This window comes from Passer domesticus, chromosome 3, assembly GCF_036417665.1.
Source record: "Passer domesticus isolate bPasDom1 chromosome 3, bPasDom1.hap1, whole genome shotgun sequence".
NCBI classification, from domain to species: Eukaryota; Metazoa; Chordata; class Aves; order Passeriformes; family Passeridae; genus Passer; species Passer domesticus.
The window spans coordinates 10,412,161-10,425,454 of record NC_087476.1 but is presented as its reverse complement, the minus strand read 5'-3'; the positions used below and the strand labels follow the sequence as shown (position 1 = coordinate 10,425,454).

The 13,294-nt window shown below is 39.9% G+C and overlaps 1 protein-coding gene across 4 annotated transcripts; it reads right to left on the bottom strand.

Moving 5' to 3' along the window:
- Positions 1-140: 140 nt before the first annotated feature.
- On the bottom strand, positions 141-13,291 carry LAPTM4A (lysosomal protein transmembrane 4 alpha). Of its 4 annotated transcripts, XM_064411844.1 has the most exons (8): positions 11,399-11,830; positions 6,545-6,665; positions 4,387-4,463; positions 4,168-4,290; positions 2,922-3,017; positions 1,451-1,549; positions 847-922; positions 141-306 (listed from the first exon to the last, which is right to left on the bottom strand). In XM_064411844.1, exons 1-7 carry the CDS (start codon positions 11,813-11,815, stop codon positions 848-850), a joined length of 1,008 nt encoding a protein of 335 aa, XP_064267914.1. In that variant the 5' UTR covers positions 11,816-11,830; the 3' UTR covers positions 141-306; position 847. The 4 variants fall into 4 exon arrangements, with proteins under 4 accessions (XP_064267914.1, XP_064267915.1, XP_064267916.1 ...); XM_064411845.1 differs by lacking the exon at positions 11,399-11,830 and adding an exon at positions 13,111-13,291 and having other exon boundaries at positions 141-922; XM_064411846.1 differs by lacking the exon at positions 11,399-11,830 and adding an exon at positions 13,118-13,251 and having other exon boundaries at positions 141-922.
- Positions 13,292-13,294: the final 3 nt, after the last annotated feature.

Sequence of the window (13,294 nt, the reverse complement as noted above, 5' to 3'; positions counted from 1 at the left end):
CCATGCTCTCCAGCCACATGAGGACTTCTACTGAAGCGTGGATCAACCACTAAACCTGCAACTGAGTATGCTGGACTGTCTGCAGCACACTGCAGCACTTAAACAAAAAAGCCACCAAAAAGATCAACCAACACTACTGGTAAACATTTTGTAAAAGATTTATTTAAGTATCATTTATCACAAAGAGGAAAATACATAGAAGATTAGAAGCATGCAACCATCTTCCACATTTCTATTTATTTTTCTTGCATTCCCAGCTCGCTGTAATAGAACTCCTGTGCCACCCTCACTTGTTCCTCAAAAATACTGTTTCAAGACATAGGATAACCAAAAAAAAACCACAATAAAAGGTAAGATAACATATGAGAAAAGTGCAAAGTAAAAAAGTCACATATATACCACATTCAAACCCTTCCCCTTCCAAAAAAATGGATAAAGGCAAACTGTCATTTTGCTGCACGATCAGATTGTCTTTATGAACTACTTTACAAAAAATTAATATAAATTAAGGGCATAATCCTGCAGACACTTATAATCACAGCTAACTTCAATCAGAGTGGCTCAATTGGTATTATTAAAAGCCACAAGTTAGTCACATGCATAAGTTCTTGCAGGTGTAAGGCCCTAAGGCAATAAAATGTTTAAGAGCATTAGGGAGAACAAAAATTAAAGCAAATGAAATCACTCTCAGATGTGTGTTGCTTAGTAAGTTTATATCAAACATATTTTAAACAGAACAGTTTGCTCCTAAAGCCCTGAATATTTCTATTACTTAAGCAGTTTTGCAAGATTAAAAGACAAAACTCCCAGGAAGCTGGTACAGATGTTAATGAACATAAAAATTACTTCAGGCAGGTATGTAGGGAGGTGGAGGTTCCTTCTCAGGCATCTTCACTGCCATTTCATAGGTTGGCAGAACATACTAAGGAGAAGACATTTTGAAGTGATTAATGCAAGAGATTTCAAATGAAAAAAAAAAAAAGAAAAGAAACAAGAGAACAAAGGCATACATGGCCCATCAGCAACTTAATTCTCTGTTGCAAGCAAAGTTATTTTAAGAATTTACTGCTATTCCTAGTAAGCAAATGAGGAAGTGAAAGAAGGTGCAGGAGCAGTTTGCTGCTCTGCTGAGCCTAACCCTCAGTCCTACATCCACACCCCACTGCATCTTGACTTTGTAAAGCAGCAAGGAGGGTTTGGACTGGTGCAGTCAAAGCTTCCCTCTACCACAAGAAAAACATTCAAAGACTTCTCTCTAAAGACCCTCCATTCAGACACCCAGAATTTAGCTAAGAAATAACCCACCACAAAATTAGCTGCTTTAAAATGTTTTATCTTTCCAGTCTTTCTTTAGAAAGCTGGACAAGGCTTGGAAACATGCATGGATGTGGTGATTTTCTACTTAAAAATTAATGACACTGCTTCCTTTTATCTTAAAACAAGATTTTACCTGTGGAGGAGCTTCAAAAGCAGGGTACACAGCAATCTCTGGCAAACTTCTGCTGATGATGTATTTATAGCAGTTCCATACACAGTTAATTAGATATGCCTGAAAGAAGAGAGATTTTTCTTTTAAACATCTCATAAGCATTGGCTGATTCAGAAATTAGATGTTGGATGACATTCTTATGATAAAAAGGAGAATAAATCAACTTAGACAACACATATCTGAGGAATGGTTGCTATTCCACAGACCTGGCCACATACCTATGCTGCTCTCCACTTAGCTTTGCTGTCACAGTGACTCACAGAGGACGCACCACACAGGTTTTAGCAAAAGAATTCACAGATCCATTCAACTAATCTCTGTCTGCCTCAGCAGTGCTAATCAAATTAATCCCCAACTGGCTTATACTTGTGTGGATCCCAGTCCAAACCTGCCAGGAGGAGGAGGAGAGGCCAACAGTACAATCCCACTCATCTCCCTGTTTGCAGGATTTCTCCAGCTAACTGCCAGTGTTAAGGAGAAGGCTCAGACACACAACTGAGGCAGCAGGGAGAGGGCAGAGCAGTGAACCCTGACCTTCAAGTCAATACTGACTGCCGCAGAAAGAAACACTCGCATGATATGATGAGGATTAGAGATTTTTATTACTAATTTGTGTAACATTAACCTCTCCAAATCTCCCAGTGACAAAAGTTAGCACTGTTGCACAAAAGGTACCAAATTTCCCAATCAATACACAAGTGCTATCTATAGTATTAGCCTTTCACTCCCCCCAGTTACCCATACTTTTTTCTTGGAAAAAGTATAGAAAATCAGTGAAATTATTATTCATTATTTCATTTTTTCTTAAATGCAACCTGAATGTAAAGGAACATTATCATGGCCAATGTATGTTATAAATTCATTTCTCTAATATGCTTTTTCTACACAAGAGTTTTCATAATCCAAATGAATGCCTTATTATTTAGATCTTCAGAAAGAAACTGGTACTATCACCCCTTCAGAAGGGAAGAAGATCCAGGTCTAGAATTAATTTATACATTTCCCTCATTCCATCATCTTGCTTCCAAAACTTGCATTCTGGTTTGTTAGGCACAGTGAGAGATTTAAACATTTTGTTTAGAAACTTGTATGCATTAACTCAATACAATTTCACTACAAGCTTAATTACAACTATTAAAATTATCTCCACGTAGACAAAAAGTCTTTTTGCATTCCTCCTTCCTACTCAGGAAGAGCAGAGCTGCACAAGCACACCCCAACCACACAAAAGTTAGCTGAAGACACCAGTACACAATATATTAGACATAAGTCATGCTGGAACTGAACAACCCAACAACTGTTCTCAAAGTTCTCACCTCAGTATTAAGAAGGCAGCTGGGTTCTGAATTCAGCATTGAGAATTAACTCAGATTGACACTGGCTCAATATTTATTAACTCTTGCAACAGACACATGATTAAGTTTTAACTTACCTTTAAAATGATAAATAATACAAAGAACACCAGAACAATAAACAAGAGACAGCTGGAGTCCAAAGAAAGGAGTTCCTCTTTGTAAGGAAAATCCGGCTAGTGGAAAAAAAAAAGGGGGGGGAAAGGAGAGAAAGGGAAAAGAATGAACACTGCACAATCAAATATGATAGAAAAACATCCGAACTTCACACCAAATGAAACAAACCCTTGTGTAAACTACTCCCCTGAAACAAAAAGTTCCATTTCTAACAAGTTTCTTCTTTATCCTCCCACAAAGCACAGTATTTATCCTCTCTCTGTCCCACAAGAACAGATCACTACAGTACAGTCTGTGTCCCTAGTCACTTCATCAGTCTCATGCCAACAGAGATTCTTCTTCACAGCTGTAGAACATTATTTGTACTCATGGTCCTCTAAGCTCTTTAATGACTTATGTTAATTACATCCTGTCAGTCCAACCTGAACACATGGTGTGCAGTGTAAGATGTCACCCTCAAACTTGGGGGAGACGAAACAGAAATTCTGTAAACCTGTCTCTTTTCTTTCCCTGACCACAGCAACAAAGCCTCTCTCAAACACCAATCTAAAATTTTATCTGTTTTAAAAAGAACTTGCTTTTAAACATCTACTTGAACAAATCACAACACCAGCCAGCCAGAGCTCATGGTGCCCACAGACAGTACATTCTATGCATTGACTCTTCTTACAGTTAAAACACAAGCAGTGTTAGTGAGAACTCCAGTGCAGTTTCCTCAGAAAGTGGTTTGCAACTTGAGACACACATAGAATGTAAAAAGGAAAGCTCAGATTCCATGTGTAATGCTGTGGGAATCCTTACCTACACTTCTACAGTCCTTATCTATACTTCTCTTCCTGTTCCCTACCAATCAAGGGTCAACACACTTTTCATCTGCAGTAGCAAATCTGCCACTGAGCCCCACTGTTTACAAGACAGTTAAGTGTGTTAAAGAACACACTTCCAAGTCCAACTGTAGCCAACAGTTTAAACCAGTAGTTCCCATCACAATTCTTTCCTTATTCTCCCTGGCTTTCCTTTTAGGGAGCAATGACAACTTTAACTCTTCCACCTCTGATAAGCTACCATGCCCATAATAACCACCTATGGGTGCTGCAGGCTGAATTCCTTTTTCTTATGCAAAGGGAAGTGTAGCTCACTCACTCACTGATACACTTAAAACAAACTTTAATTTCAAATGTAAACTATCAACTTGAGCTGAATACTTACCAACTGATCCAGGTAATCCTTGATTCTGGGCAAGTAGGTTAGAGAGCTGATGGCAACCAGACAACTGAGCACAAAGTCAAAGAGTTGGTAACAGAAAAATGGGATCAGCCAGCCTACACGATGCTAAGACACAGAAAAAAGGAGCAGCCTGTAAATTATTTTGTTTAAAAAAAAAAATCAAGCACCAACTCTTAAACCATGGATTATAAATATACTTACAGCAATGGCACCATACACCATCATTGCACTGATTGTGAACATGAGGAGGGAGATAGCAAACAGAACACAGGCATTTTCTGCATTAAAAAAAAAAAGAAAACAAAACAAAATAAACCAGTAAGAATCAGTCATTTCCTGGAGCTGTCACACTGCAGCTGACAGGTACCCAAGCTTTGTCCATTACTATGATCTATTCTCAATTGACTCCTCCGTGCCAACTACCAGCAGCAGAACAGAGTAATTCAGATCCTTCCTAACAAAAAAAGATCTGGTTCAAAAGAAAACCTACAGCTACTTGGAAAAACCCTTCTGCCTTAATCAAAAGCCTGACTAAAGCCCAGGAACACCAATTAGAAGCTTGACACAGTTTGACAGTAATGCACCATAATGATGCTGATTTGCAGTATGTGTCAGTGCTGAAAGTATGTGAGTGATTAACTTTACAACTGGACAGAATCTAAGTGAAGCCAACACACTATCAACCTTTACACTTGAAAATGGTTTGGTTATGTAATTTGGTCATTGGCAGTGGGAGCAGCACTGCTCCTTCAGTAACACTAAGGAAAACAGGAAATCACTGTGTGGAAGGTATCCCACTATTTACAAGAAAAGGCAGTTGAACAGAAACCAATTTGTAGCAAAATCCAGGACACTCATGGAAGCTGCATGATAAAGGTTCTCCCTGTGCATCACAGTTACTGATTGCAGAAGCACAGCTGCTTTCCACAAGTTAGATTATACTTGTCCTTTTTTGAACACAAAGAAAGCAACTTGAGTCTATAGACACGGTAAATAAATGTGTTTTAGCAATACTGAAGCCAACATTTTGTGGTTCTCCTGCTTGAAAAAGATTATCTGAGAACCCTTTCTACTCTGCAATTAATATCTACATACACAGATGGCATCAAGAAAGAGCCCCCACATCTGAAATGCACTGTGTTGATCAGACACAAGTCTCAGCAATCACCAGCAAGTTTGGCTGTCTTCTGAGGAGTTATTACTCACAATATACACGAGTACAATAACACCTGTAATGTTCTTTCACACACACAAAACCCTCTGGCCCAGATCCCAATATAAGGAATAAGAATTAAGTCAAAGGCATGTGATAGATTTTATACTAAAGAGTGAAGAAAGCACCTTCAGCTTCAGAAGCATCTTTCACTCATTTAAGCTTAAGGCTACCAAGTACACCTGCAGCCTTTACAGATCATTTGCTGTGATTTTACTTAATATCTTAGCTTCATGAAGAATTTGGTCCTTGCTCCCACTCTTATTTCATTAGTAGTAAATGTGAGTTACAGTCACAGGTCAGAACTGACAGATCCTCAACTCGGGTAATGAACAATTAATCCAAAACTGATCAAAACCCAGTTTTGTGCTGCACTATTTAACTTTGCTGAATCTAACCCTGCCTGAATTTTCATGTAATACAACAAGCTGAGGTAGATTAGAAGTGCCACACTACACATTTCTGCACATTTAAAACCAAGAGAAGCAAAGCATATGCACAAGTTTACAGATGGAATAGTTAAAAGCTTGACACCAATTACAGCTGTATACATCATACACTGTTTCACAACAGAGTGAAAAGCAGGCACAATTCTGCTCCTGGTGCTTTCTCTTTCATTTATTCTGCAGGTGAAACTTGGAGAAACATTTTGGTTTCACTCAAGTACTTGGCATCCCAATTGTTGCTCTCTTCTTCAAAAGATATCATGGTTTTCTTCTTAGTAAATTCATACGCAGGAGCTCTAAGGTATTTCCTGATCTATGAAGATGACCAAAAATTCTGAAGAAAAGTCTTTAAACTTGTTTTCTGCTGCTTGTTTTACCGAGACAGCAAAGTTAATTAATGTTTATGGAGAAAGTGAATCAGAGATATCCCACGCATACTTCAACACTCAAAGCATCAGGAGACCAAGAAATCTCATCACTTAAGATGCTTGGGTATAAAATGAAATTAAAATAATAGTCCATAAAGCTTTCTTTTTATTCTTGTAGAAGAATTCAATCCCAGAATAATTGAAGAGAAATTCAGAAAACAAGATAACCATATTTATTAAAAGTTGTATGCATATATTACAACCTAATATAAGACACATCCATGGTATTGTATGCTTTATGATCCCATCAGCCAGCAGAGCTCCAGACCTACCAGCCATTCTCTCGGAAGCATAGTAATTCCCAATGACTTCATACTGGATATCAACAGTTGGCACCATATTTGGATGAGTCACTTCTACTGTCAACAAGATGCCCATCAGCAAGTTCACCACCTGAGAGAGATCACAGTTACCTCAAGGTTAATTACTTTGCAACAGCTAAGACGTTTTTAATGACCACTAATAATCCTTTATTTCAGTTAAAAATAAACTCTTCTTTCTGCCTGTATGTGGAAGAAAAAAAAAAAGAGCCTGATTTACAGTTAAATTTCAAGCTGATTTAGTTAAACGACTATTAAAACAACTCAAAGAGTGTGGAGCGCTTGCTAGGTTCAATGAATCACCAATGAATAACTTTGCAAATTGAGGGAATGGAAAGATTGCTAGGGATTCAAATAACAATTAAGCTGATGCTGGCTTGATGAATGTACAGATTTGTGAACTGAAACACTGGAAACCGTTAAAAAAGGTCAGGAAGATAAAGGTACAGAATGAGGAATATTTTCAAAGAATTTCTGCTTTCTACAACAAATTGAATTAATTTAAATAAATTACTGGGTTTCTGCTACATTTCAGCTTTAATAAGCTAGAGTGAAAATCTTCCTCTCCTTCCCAGATCACTTACTAAAACCTCAGCAGTACTTATCAGAAAGGTCTACACAACCACAGGGGAAGTCAAAAAATTTCACACGAAGATGAACCCCCACAATGTGGCTGTGTGCTCATCAGTCTCTCTCCTCCCTCATGCTGCTACTTAACACTCCTTCTGTTGCCCCATTTTGGTACACACCAGAAACGTCTTCAGTAAGAGCTCAAAGAATCACAAGTGGCTTAAGCCTTTGTAAAATTGCCTTGACAGCATGTATTCAAGGCTTACAGGGACATAGTTTCTGTTACCAGTATCTGGAGACACATGCCAAAGGTTGCATAACACAAAAAAGCCTCATGATGGTCTCTTAGAGCTGCAGACATTTTCCAATCAGTATTCAGTACTGTCACACCAGCAGCACATCCCTTCCAATTAGTCTCAAAAGAAAAAAAAAAACCTGGTTTGCAGTTTCTCACAACTTAAGAATATCTGAATATTTGCCAGGTATTTCTTCTTCTATGGGCATGGTTCCAGAAGTCAATGATGGTGGCAAGTCTATGTACTATTACTGAAGATTTCAGGAAGGAAAAAAAAAAACCCTGAATCTTTTAAAAATTTTGAGACTCACAGTTCCTATAACTTTTTTTCCCTTTACTGTTTTTATTAGTTTTTTCTTCTTTTTCCCCCGGGGTTTACAGATAAATGGTGAGAAGCATGCTTGCACTTTCTCCTAAAAGAACCCTTTTGTGGAATCAAAGTTGGTAGAACATTTTACTTTGTAGAAATGCAATCATCTCATATGCATTACACAAACTTACTAGAATTTCCAGCTATTTTCAGCCCCTTGTATTTCTATAAGGCATTTTATATAAAACATAGTAGCCAAAACAGCGGGCAGTGAAGAACTCTGTTTAACCACCAATATTTTTAGCCTCAAAATGCACTTATTTTCACTAACAGGATACTTCTTAAAAGGCAAATTGTCAAGTTGCTCACCTGTCTCTTATTTTCAAATCTTATTTTGCTTCACCATTTGTCAAAAATATGGAACACTTTCCTCTCCCACCTGCTTCATCCTTCTGCACTCTGGCCTTCTGCTCTCAATGCTCTCTGCATTTTCAACCCTTCTATTTCCTCCTCTCTATACTGGAAAATACCTTTCTGCACTGTACCTGTTTCAAAAAGCCCAGGTCAAGGTTCAGATCTCTGGCAGCTGAAACATTGACCTCTATTTTATAAAGCACAAACGTACATGTTCAATTACAACTAAATCATTCCTTGTTTATACACAGTCATGAGTTTGACTGCCATGATAGGCTATCTGCCTCAGGATAAGGAGTAAGCAGCACTTGAATTACTATAGAAGTACTGAAGAACTAGAATTTTGAGATTGTAATTCTCCATCTGTCACTTTCTTTTTTATTTTCATCTTATCTGTGGTCCTAATTCAGTGTACGCAAGTCTTTAGTAATTTCACTGGTTACTGAGTGTAGGTCCAAGTATTAAAGGTTTATTTTCTCAACCTGAAATGGTATGTAAGTAAAACAGAAAATAAGAGTCATTCAAAATCCAATCTATTAGAATCAATGAGACCAAATAAAAATAGTAACAAACCAAAACAAATGTAAACAAAAACAAACAAACCAAAATCTTGGCCAATTAACACCTCAGGGTTTCCAGCACTCCATTACTACTGTTTACAAATCCATCACAACACTCAGCAATTAACTGAAATTCATATGTTAAATGTGATTAAGACCTACAGAGCCAGAGCCTGTATTTTTAACTACTTCCATTCTTTCCCAGAAGCTTGATAACAGCAAGACCACAAGGCTAGTTTCAAAATAATCAGTGTAACAGGCAGCAAGAATATGGTTTGGACCACAAAACATTGTTAGAGCTTTAAAGTATATACTCACTGCAAATCAAATGTATGTTCACAAATGTCTACACAGAGAGGTCAGAAAAAACATAACTCATGTATGCCTCAGTGTAATATGAGGATTAAACCCATCATCTCCCCATCAAAAAAAAAACTCAAAAAAACCCCAAACCTGACAAGATACTCAGTGGATACTGCAGCACCCTAAAGTAACACCTCAAAAATCTCAGCAGCCTCATTCTGGTCTTTTTTGCTAGGAAATAAAAAATAGTAATTAAAAAAATTTGCAAAATGCATGCTCAAGTTCTTATTAAAAAATAATCCCATTAAGATGAGAATAACACTAATTTAATTTTGTAATAGTTTATGGAGTGTATTTTACATTTTCATATCTGGGATAGCTAAGTTTAATAGTTTGGTGTAGCTTGTATCAAAATTCACATCGCTGAAATTTCAAATTCTCAAGTAGAAAGCCATAATTTATTACACCCTGGTAACAGAAATATTAGCTCCCCATATGATTAAAACACAAAAGACTGTGGAACTCTTAAGAAGCATTAGCTTTTTTATTAGTGAGTTTTATCTCCACAGTGTACACTTTATTCCTCATCATGTAAGTGTTTCAACCCTCTGGAGGCCCGAACATGAAGTCTAGTTTTCCCCAAGCACTCAGAGTGACTTGGGCAAAACCAAGAATTCCTACTTACAATTTGCTTATATCCTTTTATGAGGGGAAAGAGGGAAATTGCCTTGCACTACTACACTCATTTTCCTTTCACTTTTCCAGTATTTTTTCCCTAGACATGTTTCCAAAGCGGAGGGGGAGGGAAGAAAAGAAAAAAAAAAAAAAACCAAGATGGAGATTCTGATTTATTAATATACTGAAATAGTAAAAACTGAAGAAGAGTAATTTTAAATAGGGTACTTCAGAGCCTCTAGCCCTACCACTATTAGACTGACAGACATGAGCCAATATAACCAGTCTCAATGTGGTTCAGTGAACACAATTCCAGATCCCCCTCATGCTCCTGCAACCAGCAGCAATTGCATCACTGACTGCAGCCCTGAAGTTTGCTGCCGGAATGCAGCAGCCCCTCCCTCCAAAACAATACCAGTGGCTTCTGTGCTGTTTACTGAGCTCTGATCCCATTCTTGCCAGTGCAGTGCTCGAGCTTCCGGTTTCTGGAAAATGCAGTGCCCAATATGAAAGTTTACAGGAAGAAACAAACTTCAAAGCAACACGACTGCAATTATGGAGAAAGGAACAGGAGGTTTCTTTTTCCTTCCTACACAGAACAGCAGTGGGTGTTGCAGAGCTAACCAAGCTTTATCAGACCTGGAACTCGAGTACAATTCTGCCAGAAATGTTCTTAAGTTGTCTTTTGGTAAATACACTTTTATTTACTGCTCACAAACAGCAGCAGCACACGGACAGAACCATGCTTGAGACACACTCTGCTCACACAGCACCAGCAGCAGACATTTTAGAAGGTAGACCTGGTTCTCTCTGGACTTGCAGAAGCACACAGCAAGGACAGTGATAAAACTGTTCTAGTGAGGAGCAAAGTTAATTACATGCATTGTTTAAAAGTACACAAAAAAGCAAGGAATAGGAAAATGCCTAAAGAAATGGTTATGTAAGAATAACACATGTATTAAGTAGACAGAAGTCTTATCTTACTAAAACATCTGGAGTAGATTGCTGTGAGACTCCATTTTAAGTTTGATAGCAAATTCCTTCAGAACTGTACTGCACAAGAACACAGTTTATATAGTAAATAGCAAAATTTTCAGTAACATAAAACTATTCTTAAACTAAACATTCTCCCCCTCCAAAAAGCTACATCCTTCAAAAAACCCCAACAAAACCAAAACACACAAAATACAAACAAAAAGCCCCACCAAACCCACAAACCAAAAACCACCACCCTACACATAAAGTTACTACTATTTGTCCCACTGTAACTTAAAAGCAGAGATTAGTTAATTGATTTAGAAATACCTCTCGTAAGAACTGAAACACTAAGTTAGAGAAATACTTAAATAGTGCATTAATTAACATGTCTAAAAAACCTGGCATGTTCTGGTCAATTTTTTAAAGCTTGGTAGAAGGCAATTAAATTTAACTTTCACTGTCAAAACCATATTTTACCTTCAAAAGAAGTAGAATTTCTAGTTGAATTCTGAGTTCAAAGCATTAGGGAAGACCACCTAAAGCTTCACATTATAACCTTTTCCAGCTCAAACAGACAGCTGTTGCCAGATTTTAAAGTTATCACCCTTACCCAGGTGACAGCTGAGAACTGGATAAAAATATTCAACACGGCTTAACAAAGTGTTTGATACAGGTTTTTTTTTTTTAATAAAAACTCGCACCTCTGAAGCACTGTGCATGCCCCCCTCTGCCTTGGGCTCAGCACTATTCCCCCCTGGCAGAGCGAGCGGCTGCGGTGACACGGGATCAAAGCCGCACTCGCCCCGAGCCGCAGCCACCGTCCCCAGCACCCATTCACAAAGAAGAAAGAGCTGCCGCATCCAGGCAACAAGAGGAAACATAAGCACAGCAGGAGAGGTAGAAACTGGAAGTGCTACCAGGTCTGCGGCCACGGAAATATCTCCCTGTCCCCCGCCCCCAGCAAGTTCCCGGCTTTCCGGACACTCCCGCGAACAGGAATCGCAGTGCGGAAGGCAGCGAGGCGCTTTTGTTCTGGAACAGGGATTACTGTCCCCTTGCTGCTCTCGATTCCTGCTTTTACTTGAGGGACCAGAAGCATATTCCTGAACTGCACCCATCAGCACAGGCTGGTTTGCAGGTTTCTGAAAGTTTGATTCTCAGTACCACAATGGACCTTTTCCTTCGAAATGAACTAGTAATAGAACTTAATCAGCACCAAGACTTTTGTCCCAGTTCATTTTGAAAGAGATACCTTTTCCCTAAAGTTTTGTTACATTTCCAGCCCCCTACACTGACTTTTCCTCAAGTCCTGTCTCTCCAGCGACTTTGTTTGCCTGTACATTTTTTTTGCCAACTGAGGGACCAAGATACACAAAAATAAAGGATCTCCCCATACTTATCGAAAATAAACAATAACTCCCCAAAATCAAACCCCCATGCCTTTAAAGGCAGTTTTGGTGCATGGCTGTTTCATATCAACACAAAAAATCAGCATTTTTTGTTTCTCACAATCCGGAGAAGGGCAAAGGAGAACGCAGGTTTTGATTACAGCTTCAGGAGAACAGAAAAGGTATGATGCAACTTTTGTAAACTATCCTCTCATTTTTACTGCCCACGAGGCTTAAGGGGAAGGAAAGATGAGGAAATTACTTCAATAAAGGGGAGCTCAGGCCCCCTTTGAGGGAACCAAGGGAAGTTAGGACTCCACTCCAGGCCTTTAACTCGCTGGTGTTATTTTCACATTTCTACTTCGCACTAGTTCAGAACTTTATTTCTAAGATTTCATCCACACTACCACAGCTCTTGCTCGGAGATAAAACATTCACAAGTCAGAAGAAAGGAAGTATTGGAGCCAAATTTGTTTTCACCGCTTTTCAATCACTTTCAGGAACAGAGCATGGAATAACCAGGAACTCCTCTTGCCACAAAGCTCTTGCTCATTCTGAGACACTCATCTTCCTCTCAGAGGTTACACACCATTCACCTCATCTTATTCCTCTACTATACAGCCCAAATTCCACTCTCCCCCGATCTCCTTCCTTACACGCTCAGTACTGTACTGAAGTCTCAATCCCCCCAAACCAAGAAAGAGGAACACAATCTCCCTGCGACGCAGCTTAAAACGCTCTGAACTTTCTCTTCACTTTCTTTTCGCAAACACAAGGCAGGGTGCCGAGGGACAGGAAGACTTGCTGAGCCCGAAGGAGAGCCCGGGAAAGCAGAGGGAGCCGAGCCCCGGGCTGCCCCAGGCAATGCCCCGGCGCAGCGAGCGGCCGCCCGGGCCGGGCAGCGGGGCGCGCGCGCTCCCTCACCGCGGCCGCCGCTCCCCCGCCCCACCGAGCGCCCCGCGCACGCGCGCTGAGCACGGCCCCCACCGCCGCTCCCCCAGCCGCCGGCCGCCCCCGCCTCTCACCATGTACCAGGTGCCCAGGATGATGGTGCCGGTGCGCACATGGCAGCAGCCGCAGCACCGGGTGCTGTAGAAGCGGTCACGGCTCCGCTTGAACGTCATGGCGGCGGCGCGCAGCTCCAACCGCCGGACCCTCCACCCGCCCTCTCCAAGCAGTTCCCGACACCGAGGGCCGTAGAACCCCCGG